This window comes from Panicum virgatum, chromosome 8N (assembly GCF_016808335.1).
Source record: "Panicum virgatum strain AP13 chromosome 8N, P.virgatum_v5, whole genome shotgun sequence".
Lineage (NCBI taxonomy): Eukaryota > Viridiplantae > Streptophyta > Magnoliopsida > Poales > Poaceae > Panicum > Panicum virgatum.
Window position 1 is genome coordinate 569900 of NC_053152.1, and position 18387 is coordinate 588286.

General features: G+C 48.9%; 1 protein-coding gene and 1 long non-coding RNA gene across 2 annotated transcripts; one reads left to right on the forward strand and one right to left on the reverse strand.

Annotated features, from left to right (window-relative positions):
- Positions 1-11944: 11944 nt before the first annotated feature.
- LOC120686109 (protein NUCLEAR FUSION DEFECTIVE 4-like) lies at positions 11945-16033 on the forward strand. The gene is made up of 3 exons (XM_039968268.1): positions 11945-12767; positions 14209-15071; positions 15151-16033. The coding sequence occupies exons 1-3, from the start codon at positions 12336-12338 to the stop codon at positions 15659-15661; spliced, it is 1806 nt and encodes a 601-aa protein (XP_039824202.1). The 5' UTR covers positions 11945-12335; the 3' UTR covers positions 15662-16033.
- On the reverse strand, positions 15545-18243 carry LOC120686110. The gene is made up of 3 exons (XR_005679970.1): positions 18043-18243; positions 17265-17502; positions 15545-15686 (listed from the first exon to the last, which is right to left on the reverse strand). It is a non-coding gene; the product is annotated as an uncharacterized LOC120686110 (long non-coding RNA).
- Between the last annotated feature and the right edge of the window lie 144 nt (positions 18244-18387).

Consider the following 18387-nt stretch of genomic DNA (forward strand, 5'->3'; position numbering starts at 1 on the left):
AAACCCTTCACGGCGGCACCCGAGCTCAGCGATGCAGTCCGGTATGTCCTCCTCCCTCATGTGCATTGGAACCGCTGTACTCTTGTGATAGTTGATCCGGAGGCCGGTTGCTGCCGAGAACTGATCTAGCAAGTGTTTCAGCTTCCAAACATCTGCCAACTTGCCACGTAGAAGAATCAGCGTGTCGTCGGCGTATTGGAGCACTGGGCAGGGAGACGAGCTATCGAGGGGTTTGTGTACCGTTGCATCTTTTTTGATGAGAGCCTGCAGAACATCCGCGACCAGCAAGAAGAGGTATGGCGACATAGGGTCACCTTGTCGCAGGCCTCTTCGGCAGGTTATCCACGGCCCCGGGCACCCATTAACCAGCTCCGCCGTGCGTGAGGTGCACAGCAATGTCTCGACCCATCCTCGCCATTGTGAGCTGAAACCCCGAGCCTCCAGGATTGTCAAGAGACCTTGTCCTAGATTTATGATCCTGACATTATTTTCCTCACTGAAGCTAGGCAAGCACCTAGCAGGAAGTAGTTCCCTCAACCACCATTACTGATCACTAATCGGTAGCAGGCAGAATTCATTCAGAGGCCAGGCAAGCAGTAAAGCAATAAAAAAAAGACACCACGTTTCAGCATTGGAATGAACGAAAATGGAACCTGAGCAGCAGCAACGGAGGTAGATCGATCCGTCGACGCCATCGCCGCGTGCAGCACAACACCGTCGCAGCTCACCTCCAAACTTGATGCCATGCATTGGCTGGCTGCGCAAACAGATCAATATGGAAGGTTTCTACCGGCCAGAGCCGCCGCCGCCGCCGCCGCCGCCACCGCTGTTGATTAAGTCGACGGAGAGCAGGGAGGAGAGACGCCGCCACCGCCGCCGTCGATGAGTCGATGGAGAGCGGAGAGAGACATGGACTCACATGGGAGAGGAGACAGGCCATGGCCCATGGGAGGGAAGGAGGCCCAGTGGGCTAACCCATGTCATAATACAAGGCCTAATCTCCAATCCAACATTATGAACCCACGACAATCCACAGATGAGAGATATCCAAACATCTAGTACGTTTCCGAGTCAACACAACCTGAAGCCATCTTCTCTCTCGCTCGCTCTTTCCCCTTTCCACAGTTCTCACAGGCGACCGGCGGGCGATCTCTCAATCCCGGCCCGATCCCGTCGATTCCTCCCCTCCGGTGCCCTCGTCGGCGTCGGAGGGAGTGGAATCGGCGCGGATTCGGGTCTGGTTGTACATACCTACTATCTATAGGCGTAGTTCGTAGGCTAGTAGGTTAGGGTTTCCCTAGGCGGCGGATGGGGCGGCGGCTAGGTTTCTACTCCCTCCGAGGTGCGGTGGTGGGTGACGACGGCGGCAGCAGCGTTGGAGGCGTCGGCTCCTGCGGTTGCACTTCTTGGAGGTTAGCTATCCTTCTTCTCTTTTGCAGAAGGGAGGAAGTCTTTTGTTTCCCCATGGGATTTCTGTCCTGGGCCATGGTCATGGCGCCGGTTTGGATCGGTTGGTGGGAGAAGAGTTCAGAGGAAGACTGTTTGGATGCTCTTTCTCCCCTGTCGGTTGCTTTGTCGTCCGGTGATTTTGAGCTGCTGGCGGTGCTTGTGGCGTCAAGTCCTAAGTTCCTCGGCGTTGAGATGGCCGGCGGTCATCAGTTCCTGCTTGTGCGTTCAGTGGATCTACGGCATGTCGATGATTTTGGCGTGCTACTCGGTGAGGCAGTCAAAAACTTTGTTTCTTCGTCGAGTTGGGCTTTGGCTTCAAGCTGCAGCCTTGACGGCTTCATCTTCCAACCTCTGGGGTGGCGGTGGATCGTCGCGGGGCGGCTCCTTGCGCCGGTGACGAAGACAACCGGGAGGCCCTTGGGTGGACCAAAATGTATTTCTTTCTTTTTCCAAGGGTGTGTTTGTAAGAGTTGCAATGTAAACCTTCATATGTGAAATGAAATCCCGGTTTTCTCAAAAAAAAAAATCTAGTACGTTTCCTCTCTCGCACACACAAATAAATACATAATTGCTTCTTTTTCGAAAAAATACGAATGCAGATGTCTCGTTCTAGTCATAGATGATGACGATGATGATAGCAGCCCCTTGTTATATTGAGATATATCTGCTGGAATGCCTTTTCGCTTGGAGGTTAGTAACTTAGTACTACTAAAACTAGCAGCCCTTTGGTCATTGGTGGATTGGATCTTTGCGCAGATTTCTTCTTCTTCTTCTTTAACTTGAATTCATAACTTGATTGGTGTTGACGTCTTTTACGGGTCAACACACGAACACACTAGATCGTGCGGAGCGAGGAGGGGCTCGATGTAGCTCCTCCTGCGTGGAGCGGTCAGACCGGTCTAGGGGACCGGTCAGACTTTTCGCCGGGGTGAAATCGGCGGCGGCCGACGAACGCAAGCCCGGGAGGGATCCCGTCAGGGTAGGCGTACGTAGAATTGTTCTAGGATCGGCAGGCCACTTAGAACGCCTTCAGACGTCGCGGAGACGAAGGAAGAACAGCAGAAGGATGTTGGAAAAGCTAGGGTTTGGAGAAAAGGTAAAAAGTAGAGTTTGTATTGATTTGTTCGATTGGATATCCTCAATCGGCCGTGACCCTTTATATTTATAGGGTGGGGTGGACTTATCCCGCAAGGAATCCCTGTTACAGATCTAAATCTACAAAGAAACCTTAATTGAATCGGACTCCTCCTAGACCGGTCAGACCAGTCGGACCTACCGGTCATACCGGTCGGTCCCCTGCCGGGCAGGCTATAGCACCAGACCGGTCAGACCGCTTGGTCAGACCGGTTGATGCCAATTTTGGCTGTCAACATATGTCCCCCTATTTTTTGGTAAAGCTTGCTTGCCAAAAAATATTCTTCTGAGCCAAAATTATCTAAGGGCGATGATTAACATTACATCGGCCATTTTTTGTGCTAAGGACGATAAACAACTATCGGCCATGTCTTGCTCTAATCAAGTCGATGTCGAAACAACTTGTTTCAGCCGCCATACCTTCTTCATGATTGTTGACGTCTTTGACTCAGCTTCTACTTATTGTTCCATTGCCTCTTTCTTGCGCATACGTTGCAGCCTTCACTTCTGAGTATGAGACAAACCTGAGGGGCACCACCTCGGTTGTAAATACTTGGAGTCTTGCTTCTTGGTCTTCTCATTCTCCTTGCTACAATCAACATCTTGCTGAACCAGATTATTGCTAGCAACAATCGGTCTTCGTGGCAATGCATGATTTGGATACATAGGAGGATATTGAATATAATATGATTGCATATGCATCCTACAATAATCTATGGGTGTATAAAAGTAAGGATACCAGTAATAGTATGGAGCAATCGCTCCACTAGATGAAGTATAGTTACCTTGAGTCGATTGCTTTTGATGTTTCGACGATGATTTTGTACCCTTGACTTCGTTTAATCGCCCATTCTGTCTCTGAGCATTCTCTTCCTTCTTATATTTGGCCAAGAGTTCCTTAAAACTCGGCCTTGTCTTGATTTTGGAGGAGTTCCCAGATTTACTGGGCGCACCAGTCAGACCGGTCGAACCGGTCAGACCGCCACTGTGGCCGGTCAGACCGGTCGATTTATTGTCGGCCTTCTTCTTCTTGTCTTGCCCCCCCCCCCGAGTGTTTTTGCGCCTTGAGGAGTCTTCAATGTCAGCTTCTTTTCAGGTCTTTCATCACCAATAACTACGTTTTCCCCTTTTGTCGATTCGGTTTGGCTCGGCCGAACTAGCACCTTTGGATTGTTCAATTCCAACATATGCACCGGGAAAGGATTCTGATCAACCTGCATATTAGGAATAACCAATCGTCCTTCATTAATGGCCGATTGAATCTGTCTACGTAACATATTGCAATCATTAGTAGCATGTGAAAAAGTATTATGGAGCTTGCAATATGCTCACCGCCTCAACTCTTCAAGCGGCGGTACAGTATGTGACATCTTGATGTATCGAAGCCTATATAACTCATCAAATATTCTTTCGCACTTGGATACATCAAAAGTAAATTTTTTCGTCTTGCTGATTTTTGTGAATCGGCTTAAGAGCAGAACAAGCAAACGGTTTGGCTTGAGATGGCCAAGCAAACTCAGCAGCATATATATCATTAGACTCATCGTCTGAACAATCTGAAGTACAATCTAAAGCATGTACATTAGAACGATGATGCCTATGGGATTCTTGAGACTCATTGCTTCGGCTTTCTATAGCCAAAGCTCTTTGATGCACCTGAGTAACAGTAAAGAAATCATAGCTCTCTAATCTTTCTTTAATATGAGAGCGTAAACCATTAAAAGCCAAATCAGCTAAATCTTTTTCTGCAATATTCACACTAAAGCATCGCTTTTTTGTATCACGGAATCGCCTTACGTAATCATTGATAGATTTATCACGTGATTGTCTAACCGATGTCAAGTGAGACAATTTAAGCTCATCATACCCACAGAAAAAGTGCTCATGGAACTTCTACTCTAATTATTCCCATGAGCAAATGGGATTAGATGCCAAAGAAGAAAATCATGAGAAAGTGGTTCCATTTAAAGATAAAGAAAACAAACGCACTTTCAACTCATTTATTGAACCAGCTTCCCCTAATTAGGCAAGATACTGACTAATATGCTCAAAAGTACTCCTAGTATCTTCCCCACTGAATTTGACAAATTCAGGCAACCTAAAACCAGCAGGATATGCAACAGAATCAAACGAAGTAGGATACAACTTTTGGTATGTGCGAGTTTTGCTTCTAACATCCACTCCAAAACTTTCTCTAAGCAGATTAGCCAGATCATTCTTATAATCAGCAAGCGCTTTATCAAAATTACTCGAAGGATTTGGCTGTGTGGATGTAGATACCTCTCACTGATTTGGAATAGGTTGACCGGATGGACCGGTCGGTACGACCGGTCGGACCGGTGAAGAGGAACCGGTCTGACCGGACTAGTAAACCGGTCTGACCGGACTAGTAAACCGGTCTCTGCTGGTTTTGCCAACGCTGCATGTATCGGTCGAACATCTCGTCGTAGATAGGACCGATATGTGGCACTGAGTTCCTGGGGAGTTCTGGTGGTGTATATGAAACAATTTCGTTTGTTCGGCTAATGTTGGCCGAACCAGGAATACTCATAATGAGATCAGTGTACGTGGGTGTCACAGTTTGTCCACTGAAATAATTCATCGGCATCACATATTGATGTTGACTCGTAGGAGATGCTGCCGATGGTTGAGGAACATAAAATTCAGAAGTAGAAACAGATGGATGTTCATCGGCTGTTTCTGGTTTCTTGCCAGCCGATTCTCTTTCCTTAGAGCTAAGCAAATTAACCCAATAAACATCACGCTCAGCTATTAATTTCTGAATTTGTTTCATAGTAACACCAGAAGATGAAGCACTCACAGCAGGTGTTACCTTCTTAGTAGATGCATCTGTGGAGGTAGAAGCGAAGTCGATCTCCTTGACCTTGGTGACTTTGCCTCGTCGATCGACCTTGATGCTTGCAAGCGCCGCTAGTAGATCTTCTTCATCGCGCTTCTTCTTGCGCTCCTCCAGCAGCAGACGAACTTCCTCTGGAAGATGCTCGTATGTCGAAGGGATGATGTTGTCCGGATCGATTTCGGTAGTAGAGCCCATCTTCTTCGGGTAGATTAGATCGGTTTTGCTAACCAATATCTTTCTTCCCTAGCGGAGTCACCAAAAAGTATGTTGACGTCTTTTACAGGTCAACACACGAACGCACTAGATCGTGCGGCGCGATGAGGGGCTCGATGCAGCTCCTCCTGCGTGGAGCGGTCAGACCGGTCTAGGGGACCGGTCAGACCGGTCGCCCGGGTGAAATCGGCGACGGCCGACGAACGCAAGCCCGGGAGGGACCCGTCATGGTAGGCACACGTAGGGTTGTTCTAGGATCGGCAGGCCACCTAGAACGCCTTCAGACGTCGCAGAGACGAAGGAAGAACAGCAGAAGGAGGATGGAAAAGCTAGGGTTTGGAGAAAAGGTAAAAAGTAGAGTTTGTATTGATTTGTTCGATTGGATATCCTCAATCGGCCATGACTCTTTATATTTATAGGGTGGGGTGGACTTATGCCGCAAGGAATCCCTGTTACAGATCTAAATCTACAAAGAAACCTTAATTGACTCAGACTCCTCCTAGACCGGTCAGACCGGTCGGACCTACCGGTTAGACTGGTCGGTCCCCTGCCGGGCAGGCTACAGCACCAGACCGGTCAGACCGGTTGATGCCAATTTTGGCTGTCAACAGTTGGCAAATGGCAAGCATTCAATATTTTTAATAGTTTGATTGGTTAGAGAAGAGAGGGATTATATGTTTTTTTTGAAGTAAATGGCAGGAGCTCTGCCTTTAGAGAATAGAAGTTTAAAGTACAAGAAATGTTAGCCAAACCACCGGATGACTAACCCACCTAAGTGTCGCGGTACAACAACACTGCAACGAGTCATCGTCGCCAAGCTGACTAGAAGCCAGCAGCTCCGACTTCCCCAAGCAAACCCTTGACGACCACCACTGGGCTGGCAAAAAGCCGAGGTCACGTAGGTCATCGTTGCCGAGCTCAACGCTGCGCGAAGAGCAGCTCCAACTTCCTACAGCGGAACCAAGGCCCTATCCCCAATGACCACCAACCACACCCGCAGCAACCCCCCCACGGACGAAGGGTCGTCCGCTTCGTGTTATCGTTGCCGAGCTACATCCTCGACGCAGCAGCTCCAACTTCACGTCACCAGATTTGGCCTCGCCTGCCAGGCGGCCGCCAAGAGGTGGAGGGCGAGCATCGAAGATACCAATCAAGGCTACAAAGACTTCCAGATGCGACGCCTTCAACAAGGACACGACGCCGAAGACGCCGTCGGCGCCTGGAGGAAGACGCAAGAGGGGGAGGAAGCACGACGCCCCCAACGGGGAAAACGGCGCCCACTGGCGTCGCCGTCGTCAAGGCTTTCGCCCAAAGGTACCTCCCCCTCTTCCGAATGAAACGCCAGGCCTTGATGATCTAGTTGCCAGCCACCACCGTCGTCGAAATCGCGTCTCCCCACGACTACACCTCCAGAGGGGCAACGACGCGCCAGCTGCGCATGGCAGCCATCCAGCTGCGTTGGCAGCCATCCCCTCCAGACGAGCAGCGCGCGACACCATTGACGCGCGGCACCATTAACACTGCCACACCGCAATCACCCACCTCTTAGACACTATCTTGGCCACGCAGCTCGCCGGTGCCAGGCAAGATGCTGCGAGCAGGCACGAGGCCTACCCACGAGAGGCCTAGCAAGCTCGCTACGCCACTGAGGTGCCGCAGGCCGCCTGCGCCTAGTCGTTGCCGGCCGCCACTGCCACGGCGCAGCCGACCACACCAGGTTGGCCGCCGCCGGCCGCGCCACCATGACACCGCCGACCCCCATGCTCCTCCGCCGCAGCAGAGGAAGGAGCCAGGCCGCACTGTAGCGAAAATGGCCTCTCATGCCATATTTCAATATAATATTTTGGTGATTGATATAGACAACACAACACTTGGACTAATATGATTCTTAAGATGACCATTCTCAGGCTTTTTAGGTTCAAGTGATGACAAAGAGAAGATAGGCGTAGCTAGGCCCGAAGGGCCGCACCTACGGTGGTTCCGCGGACAATTTGGTCCAAAGGACAAGAATTGAAGAGACCGTGAAGAAATTCAAGTGGAAAAGATCAAAACGAAGACAATTTGCTATCACCGGTTAAACGATGATGAGCAAATTGCACTCATCGGTGCAATGAACACAGAAGCTGCGAGCTAGGGTTTGGCACCGGATTGACCGGCGTTGGGTGTTTTACACTCACCGGTGTAATGGACTTGGAGGCCGAAGAAGCAGCAGGAGTTTTATAGGCACCGGTTAAACCGGCGATCAAGGCAAAGTGAACGTCGGTGTAGTTGTCCGGAGAGTTGGTTTTCGGGAACTCTGGGATAGTTACATGCACCAGTTAAACCGGCGATGAAGATACATTCACTGGTTGATTACGTCGGTTGATTAAGGTAGCCGTTGAAGTATAATGGCTAGTTGGAAAAAGGTGCTCACCGGTTAAACCGGTGATGACACAAAGTGGATCATCGGTTTAACCGGTGATAGCGCTTTTTGTCAGCCACTTTTCCAACGGCTCTTTTGGGGTGTGTGGGTTATATATACCCCCAAGGCCGGTTGCTGCATAAGGTTGGACGGCAGAAAAGTTGAAGGAAGTGTTGCCCAAGCAAACTAACATCTCCAACCATCCTAACAAAGTTTAGTGTCATATCTAGCTTGTGAGAAGCTTTGAGAGAGTGCTTTGTGCACTTGTATAGGGATTAGTTCTTGTGAGAGCTCCCTTGAGCAAAGTCTTGCTGCGGCAAGCAACCGTGTACTCGTCGTGTGACCCTCCGACTTGGTGTGGAGCGGCAACGACACTTTGTGCGGGAAAGGAGACCCCTCTTGGTGAGAAGCTCCGATAGTGAAGACGGTGCTGTTGGTGACGCTTCGAGAGAGACGGTGGCGGTGGCGTTGTCTTAGTGACTTGGCGCCACTTAGCCTTTGCTTGCCGGAAGCCTTGGTGGCGAACGCAAGACGGTGATCAAGCGAAGAGACTCGGCATCACACTTGTTCTTGTTGGACAAGTGGCCGTGGACGTAGGGAGGGACTTGGTGTCCTAACCGAACCACGTTAAATCGTGTGTCTTGGTGTCTTCACGGGAGTTTGCATATTTTCTCTCTTACCTCTTTACTTACCGTATTACGTTTCCGCATTTACTCTATCTTGCGTACCTTTACTTTCCTAGTTAGTTTGATTAGGATTGGCTATAGGTTGCAAGTCTTTTAGGGACAAGTAGAGAGTAGCATAGATAAACCTTAGTTTTAACTAGCATGTGTAGGACATGTTAGGTTTATCTCATGCAAATAGATTGAGCCCTAGGATAGAAAGCGATTAGCGACCCTATTTACCCCCTCCCCCTCTAGGGTAGGACACCCCGGTGATCCTTACACGCACCCCCGCACAAGGAGCCAACCGACGCCATAGCCGTCGCCGGCCGAACCTCCCCGACACATCCACCACCGCAGCCACCGGACCCGGCCTCGCCGGAGCCGCTGGCACCTCCAACGCCCGCCCGGCGGCAAGCCCCCTCGGCACCTCCAGCGACCGCGCCCGCCAGCGAAACGCCATCGCGGTCGCACCACTAGCGCTCCCCGCCCGCCGCCAAGGCCGGCCTGCCGCACCCACTGCGTTGTCGGATGGCCGCGTAGATCTGCCCCCGATGGCACCGGATCCGGCCTCCGGGACTCCGGATCCGGGAGCATCGGCCACCGCCGCCACCATGGTCGGCATCACCATGGCCGGTGCCCTGACCTAAGGAAGAATGGAGCCCCGCCGCTGCCTTCCTAGCCGGCACGCGGGCTTCCGGTGACCGACTCCAGCGGCGGCGAGGAGAAGAGGAGCTCTGGAGGGTTGTGGCGGCGGCGCTGGGCAGGGGTCTGCCCGTGTCGCCCTCCCGGACTGACTGACCAGAGGCGGCTACAACTCTGGTAGAGCAGTAGTTGTCAAATAACGAGTGCAAGCAGGTGGATAGATATTCATGTATGACTTTATTAGACAAGAGGACTTCAATTTGTTGACATGCATGCATACATGTGTTAGTTTGACCTGGCAGCCCGTAAAAAAATGCCGACGGCTTGCATTGTAACCCACGTCCACACCGAGGAAAGTGCTCAAGCATAATTGATCGATCGAGTTGCTCGTCCCTTTTACAATAGAGATTGGTTAGTGCATTTAGCTAGCTGCCTAATACAACCAATCATATAAATATATAGATCTAATATGGTAGTTGAGTCACTCATTTTGAGAGAGGGCCGAGCCGGGATTAATCATGCATATTGGCTCAAAATTAAAAAAAATTTGGAAACTGGATTTCCAAACTGACCATGAGCGAGCTAGCTAGAGAATTTCCTTTTTTTTTTAACGAATGTACGCAAGAGAACTGCGTATTATGTATATTAAGAAAGAATGTACCCCACTCACCGCTTGCAAACATGGCATGCACGCAGCTAAAGAAGCAGCAGATGTTTTCAGGTCACACTCAGCATCTCCAAGAGCTATTCTATTTTGTTAGCTAGATTTAGAAATTATACCTCTTTGTCAAAATAGAAACCATCAAATTCTAGGTAGTAGTCCAACAGTCTGGCTAAAATGTGCTCCCCTCGCCTCATCCTCTCCTCCGTTTGCCCACGCTTCCGGTGACGACCCGGCGCACGCCACGGCAGAAGAGGGAGCCGGAGCAGACATGGCCGGCGGCGCCACCACCACGGCCGGGAGCGGAACCCTAGCCGTCGCCGGCCGGCCCCGTGCGGCCTCTCCCCCTCCCCTGCTTCACGGCGCGTCCATCCGCAGCAGCAGCAGCAGCCGGCGGCGGCGAACAAGGCGAGGGGTAGCAGCCCTCGCCGGAGAAGGAGGGGTGGCGGTGGTGGCGCCTCCAACACCGGTGTGTGAGCTCGGCCCCGCCTCCAGCACTGCTCGCGAGCGTGGCAGGCGGCGGAGCTCCCCATGCGCGTCGGCGGCAGCGCTCGCTCGCGGCCGCAGAGCTCTCCGTGCGCGATGACGGCTCCGCCAGTGCGACCCATGACGGCGGTCACCCATGTGGGGCTTCGCGGCGGCTGAGCTCCCTCACGCCCAGCGCGGCTCAGCGCTCGCCCACGAATGGGGCTCGCGCCCGGACTCTGCTCGCCGCCCTCCATGCCGGCCTCCGCTCGCCGCCATGGCCGCCCTCGCGACGGAATCCGACGGGACAGGCCCGCCACGGCCTCAGCTCGGTGCCCCGCGTCGGCCTCCGATGCGCCCGCCGGGGACTCCACGCCGACCTCCGCTCGCCGCCACGGCCACCCTCGTGCCGAACTCCGACAAGACAGGCCCGCCGCGGCTCCGCTCGCCGCCCCGGCCGCCTTGCGGTCGGCCTCCGACACACCGGCCTTTGATGGCGTGAGGCTGCGGGGGAGGAGACGCCGACGAAGGGAGTATGCGCTGGCGGGGAGGCCTGCCAGAGGGAGGAGGCGCCGTTGGGGCAGGCCCAGCGAAGGAGGACGGGCGGCACGAGGTCCAGGGAGCGTGGGAGGGTGGGGCCAGGTGCGGGATGGCGAGCGTGCGGCGCTAGCAAATATGCCCAGCGGCGGGTCTAGAATGGCGAACGCGGATAGATAATGGGGAGGATGCAGTAGCTGTTGGATTGAGTTTTTTCTTCTTCTTTTCTTTTTTTAGCCATCCGAGATAAGATAGAAGAGCTGTTGGAGATGCTCTCCGTAAGCCAAATTTGGTTTGAGCTGAGCTATAGAAACCTAGCTAAGAGTATCTCCAAGAGCTTTTCCAAAATCTACTCTCTAAATTATCATTTGGAGAGTTATTTGAGTGAAAATCATTTTCCATATCTTTGTCTTTTCCAACAGCTCTTCTATATCTTATTTATAGTCTAGAGAGCTATTCTTACTCTCTATCTTTGGCTAACATGAAATGCGGAATAGTTGATATTTATCTTTGGATATTCATTTGAAGAGCCTGTTGAAGACTAATTTTTCATCAAAATCTCTATTCCTATAAATTAAAAAAATATATAAAGAGTCTCTTGAAGATGCTCTAATATATAATTAATAATTTAGTATTGTCATTACACTCCAACTGATGTTTTTTTAATAAAGTATCTGCTGTCAGGGAGAGAGAGAGATGACTGATTGATGGTGGAGTCGGATCGGACTACGACCAATGCAAGTGTGTGCTGGTGTCACGGCCGGAAATATTCTGTGTCGTCAGATCCATTGGCACGGCGCTGCATGTGGTTTTCTTTGCTAGCTTAGCTTAGCTATGGTTTTCTTTGCTAGCCAGCTTTCTACGACGCTGCCTGCTGCTCCTGTATCTGTATTCTGTATGTATGCCGCCGCTGGTTTATCGTATCTAATTTGTTTATTTATTTGGCTTCATTTCGATTTCGATCTCGATCGGATTGCCTCCACGCACCGCTCATCCATCAGGCATCAAGCATACAGCTAGCTAGCCATGACCGACCATGCATGTTTGTCACACACAGACAGGTCCAAATTGCTTGTTAGCACCTAATAATGATCTTTCACATGCATGCAAATACTCATCAGAGTTTGCTCTAGTTTTGATTATTGAAGACGGCATGCAGCCTGCTGTATGGTTTGATATGATTGATTGAAGAAAAAAAAAAAGAAGAGGGAAGATATATATACATGTGAATATGTGATGTGAGGCCGAGCTGAAGATGGAAAGTATGCGCTGGTACGTTATATATAGCATGTACTCCTGAAGCAAGCAATGCAATGCAGGAAGGAGGCATGTGGTAGGTTGGCAGGCCGCAGCCTGAAACAGACAAGTACAGCCATGGAGGAGGAGGGTCGTCGGCGGAGCGGCGGCGGCGAGCGGAGGATGATGGATGATGATGCGTGGCGGCGGTGGGCTGTTCTTGTTGCGACGGTGTGGATCCAGGCTCTGACGGGTACCAACTTCGACTTCTCGGCCTACTCGTCGGCGCTCAAGTCGTCGCTGGGCATCTCCCAGGAGGCGCTCAACTACCTGGCCACCGCCTCCGACCTCGGCAAGGCATTCGGCTGGTCCTCCGGCCTCGCCCTGCTCTACATCCCCCTCCACGCCGTCCTCCTCGTCGCCGCCGTGCTGGGGCTCGCCGCGTACGCCCTGCAGTACGGCTGCCTCGTCTCCGTCAACCTCGCCGCGATCCCATACCCGCTGGTATGATGTATGGCGTGTCCATTTACTGTTCAATGCAAGTACCATTGATCGAGCTCGTAGTGGTAGAAATCGCATCGTTGGAAGAAGAATCAAATTGAACATAGCGATGGCGACTGATGATAGGGAAGGGAAGGGACATTTGCTATTTGCTCGCTCCATCCATCCAGTATGCATATATGTATTTCCATGGCGGAGCTGAAAAGGACAGGAGGGAAGAGGATTTATTTGATAGGAATAGGAGTCCTTCACTTCCTTGGTGTGGCTGCCTGCCACTGCCACCAATAGGCAGCATCGATTCCTGTTACTAATTTTCAGCCAGATACGACCAGTGGTTTCGTTTTCATGGATGGAACAAGACTCAGCTCCTTCTTCCTTACATTTATTTATGATCGGATCCCATCCGATCCTCACCTTACCTTTTGCTCATCTATTCATTGAAGTTTAGTTTTAATAAAGACTTTGCACACGAGTTATTAGTTTACTATAGGTTTATGACTCACTATAACATTGCAACTTTTATACAGAGATGCATGACATGCATAAGATGAGACGGGATCAGACCTAGAGTCACAGACTATTCGATTAACTTCCATACAGTGAACTCTTACTCAAGGATGACCGCATGTCATCTCCCTCCCTCCAATTATTTGCAACTAACCCAACTCTGCTTCCCAACCAAACCATGCTCTGCTTTGACCGGTAGATGAGCCACCTACACACGCACACACGCTTCTCCTGCAGCTAGCTAACCATATGCCACCGCACACTCTACCCATATTTTTCAGGTATATAAACCTAAAAACCTTCTCCATCAGGCAATACAGTGATCGACCAGATATCCCATCAGCATCCTGGCCAACTGATTTGTTGTTGCTTCTATTAACGACCAGACCACACAAATTCATTTCCCGCAACACCAGCACTGCACTATCTTTATTCAAGCAAAACCATCCTTAAGGAGTAGTATGCAGCTCATACACAGTTATGTAGCCAAATACTAAGTCTACCGACACCAAAAACACAAAATAATAATAACAACGGCAAAACAACTGAAGCTGTATCACCCTGCAACAGGCTCTCAAGAGACATTCTCACAACATCACTATCCCAAACCTACTCCACACCATCCTTGATTTCACATATAAATCTGGAGCAGCACACGAATGGAACCACAAACTTCCACAATCCCAAGCCCTTGATGCAGAATCAGAGAATTTTGTACTAGTACAATGCCTTCCATATGACAAACAAATCACTCCCGCAGTATTCAACAGATAACCTATATATGAGCTCACAAATTTTCTTCACAGGAGACTTTCCCCAAATGTATGAAGCGCAGACGTAGACACAAACACATGTTAAACTGTCAAGATGTCACAACATGCAATTTATAGTGAATTTAATTACTTGATCAAATTCTGATTCATATGTTGCACTGCAGGTGTTCTTGATCTGCTTGATAGCAGGGTGCAGCATCTGCTGGTTCAACACGGTATGCTTTGTTCTCTGCATTCGCAGCTTCTCCGCAAACAACCGCCCCCTGGCCCTCTCCCTCTCAATAAGCTTCAATGGCCTCAGCGCCGCCTTCTACACTCTCTTTGCAAATGCCCTATCCCCTTTGTCCCCATCTGTCTACCTCCTCCTCAATGCCATACTCCCTATTGCCATCTCTATTCTTGCGCTCCCAGCTATACTCCTCTGCCACAAACAAGACAGCCACCTCCACAGCATGCCCAATCATGACAGGCGTGTCTTCCTTGGCCTCTACATCCTCGCTGTCGTCACCGGCACATATCTGGTGGTATTTGGATCTTTCACCACAACCAGGTCCGCTGCATGGGTCATCCTCACAGGCGCCATGGTCCTCCTCGCCCTCCCTCTCATCATCCCTGCCTGTTCCAGTTGCTCACATGGCCCTGACCCTGCATCTCCACTAAACCATGATGACCCACATAAACCACTACTAATCAGTAACAATCATCAGACAGTGTCTGATGCCGTGATGGAGAGAACAATGGAGCACCAGCTGCAGGGCAGTTGTTGTGGAAAAATACTACACAAGGGCTGCCTGGCAGTGCTCGGTGAAGAACATAGTGCAAAGAGGCTCATTGGGTGTGTGGACTTCTGGCTCTACTACACAGCCTACTTCTGTGGAGCTACTGTTGGGCTGGTATACAGCAACAACTTGGGGCAGATTGCGCAATCATTGCACCAGCAGTCGCGGCTCACCATGCTACTTGCTGTCTACTCATCCTTCTCCTTCTTCGGTCGTCTTCTCTCTGCACTCCCCGACGTCCTTCACAGGTCCTTCTATCTTGCTGTATATCTCATCAATCATCATCACATGGCCTCCTAACTAACTATATATACAATTTGTATACAGGACGGTGTCACTTGCTCGGACAGGGTGGCTTGCTGCTGCCTTGGTGCCAATGCCAATGGCCTTTTTCCTTATGTGGAAACAACAAGATGCAAGTGCTCTGGTAATAGGAACAGCCCTAGTTGGCTTAAGCTCAGGGTTCATCTTCGCTGCAGCAGTATCGGTGACCTCCGAGCTCTTTGGACCAAATAGCGTCGGTGTGAATCACAACATCCTAATCACTAATATCCCACTGGGCTCATTCCTCTATGGCCAGATTGCTGCCATGGTATATGACGCAAATGGCCAAAGGATGTCAGTAATGGATAACCGCACTGGCACTATTGACACCATGATTGTGTGCATGGGGGTGAAGTGCTACTCAACCACCTTCTTCGTGTGGGGTTGCATCACATTGCTGGGGTTAGCATCGAGCATAGTCCTATTCAGAAGAACAAAACCAGCTTATGCTACTGCTGCAAGTCGATCATCAAGTTGTAAGCACCTTCAGCAAGTTTCCAGAGAAACTCCTTGATCAGTCCCTTGCTGCTTTGAAATCACTGTTAGCTTGTACAAAATTTTGGTTTAGTTTTAGCTGAAACGGTTAATAGATACACAAAATGAGTACCACCATAAGACACATCAAGAGGACAGGAAATTACTAGCTTAGCAGTATTCAATTTACTGGGCATTAATACTAAAAAGTAGGCCCAAGATTTCATGAATCAACTTGGAATGTTTGTTGCTGGTTGAATTGAGATGTACAAAATTCTACATCTTTACTGTTGTTATTTACTCTCTCCGCTTCAAAATACATGTTTATGACATCGACAAGGCGTAAAAGGTGAAACTTTGACCAATGAAAATATGACATTTCAAAGGAAGGTAATTAAATATTTTGAAAGTACTTCTCATGGTTAATCTAGAACATCGATCTTACATTTTCAATCTATATTATCTTTTATATGGTCAAAGTAAAAAAAAAAGTTACCGACAGGAATCCTAGAATGATACGTATTTTGTATCAAGGTAGTAATATATGATTATATGATGACTCAGCACATGCTAGAGTTCAGAGCAAATAACTTATCTTTCAATCTTTGCCAGGGCAATACCGTTTACATTAAATAAGCAGAGCAATGGGTTTTCTAAATAGCAGAAAATGAAACACAGTTATTAAATTAAATTTTGGAAGGATGGTCTAGATGGACCCCTCTAGTGAGCTGTAATAGGAAAAGAACTATACTTCACTAAGCAGTCCATGGAGCATTCAATTATCATGAAAACAAATGGACCTCTGCCACCTTTCTGAACCTATAAATATAATTTTGCTATTATACTGTTAAAACAATATACTACAAAGCGAAATCCAGTGTGGACGAGTACAAGTTGGCATGCCTATAAACATTCCTGGAAGCTATCATCCAGGCATCCAGCAATTTTAGGGAAGTAGGAGAGATCAAGATGCTCAGAAATTAACAGCTGGTATGTAAATTACAAGACTAGAATTCAATTTACAGGGCATTAACGCTAACAAGTTGGCCCAAGATGGAATTGCATCAGTTTGGACTGTTGTTGCAGGTAGAGTGGATTTGTGTGCAAAATCTTCCATATATACTGTTTTTATATAATACTTAATGACATAAAGTATGCAAATTTTTGTGCCGAAAACAATAATCAAATAACTCTTTTTCAATCATTGTCAAGGTGATGATGATACAGCAAACAAGGAGTCAGATGAGATTCTTCAAATAGCACAAAATGATATGCAACATCTTTAAATTTTGCAAGAATGGTCTAGATGGACTATTCCTGCAACAAGTAACTAAAAGTTACTATACTTCAATGAGCAATCCACGGAGTATACAATTATCATACAAAGAAACAAACAACTTTCACCCTATTCTAAACATATAACTTCACTGATATGCTGTTAAAACAAAATATAACAAGTGAAATCCAGTCTGAACGTGTACAGTTTAGCTTAATTGTTCCCTCAACAACTTTTTCCCTCTTGAGAAAAAGTTTATCACAGTTTCCTATTAAAGTTCACAGGAAGGTACCATCCATGCATCCAGAAATTTCAAAGATCTAGGATAAATAATTCAACAAGTGCAAACAATTCATATGCATGTTACCTCATTCAAGGAGTCTATAAATGGAGGATGCAAACACTTGACAGGACACATAACTCATGACTATTTCTTCTGTTGTTCATCATGCTTGCGCCATGGATTCAGGACTTCTCTCATTGCCTGGGCCTCTGGACTGCTTTCCCAAGCTCGTTTTTCAGACTCCAAGACGGTCACCTTCTTTTTTTGAAACGAATTTTTTATTTTTTATTTTTTTTGAAACGAAAGACGGTCACCTTCTCATCTGTAGCATATGGGGGAAAAATATAAGCGGGATTCCTGTGTAGCAGTGAACAATAGAGAAACCAAATGAACTTGACAGAATGAATGGTGCCAGGTAATCTGAACCACTTATGCGGCCACTAAAATATCCACGGCCTGCTCGGTAGAGATTCTTGCAGCGCTGCTGCAGCTCACACGGCCGTCCAGAAGGAGGACGCACTGAACCGTCCAGTTTAGATAGCCGTTAGTTATTTGTGGTAATTTTGGCAACTTCCCGGTGATTTAAACAGACAATGCCCCATCGGTTTCGTGGTAAACCATCTGCTAGCCAGCATTTGGATGACAGCCAAATTCAAGTGCCGGTGGGATATAGGATGGTAGCTATGCTGCTTGCTGTTGCTGCCCTTGGAAGTTTTTCAATCCGCCTAAAAGCTACCAACAACCAAAATTGGGGACTGGACTGTAGATAATTCATTGATGAAAGTCTGATGATGAATTAAATTTTTCAAGAAATTACAAGAGGGAGGGTTGGAAGGGGGATCGGTGGGAGCGAGAATCGTACAGAAGCCGGTGTGGACCATGAAGAGCTCCATGGCGGCACCTATGGAGGCCCCGACCGCCGCGATCTTCAGGTACCAGCCCGCGAACCCCATGACGGTTCGCTCCAAGTGAATCCTCGAGGGCAGGGTGGCCGGACCGAGCTGAGGTGACGGCAAGGCAGCGGCTTAGGGTGCGTTTGTTTGGAGATCTGAGATAGGATGTAACGTTCATGAATGGGATGGCTCCGTCTCTATGTTTGGTTGGAGGGACGGAGTGGCTCCATTTCTTGTTTGGTTAGAAGGATGAGCATTAACAGACTTCTTGTTCCGTTAGCTCCCGTTTGGTGGGACCCACATGTCATGCACTG

Bases quoted from the DNA above. Each gene is read 5' to 3' on its own strand.
- LOC120686109 (XM_039968268.1), top strand. From the start codon at position 12,336: ATGCAATGCAGGAAGGAGGCATGTGGTAGGTTGGCAGGCCGCAGCCTG. The intron at 12,768-14,208 runs GTATGATGTATG...GTTGCACTGCAG, and splicing joins CCGCGATCCCATACCCGCTG to GTGTTCTTGATCTGCTTGAT. The intron at 15,072-15,150 runs GTCCTTCTATCT...ATTTGTATACAG, and splicing joins CTCCCCGACGTCCTTCACAG to GACGGTGTCACTTGCTCGGA.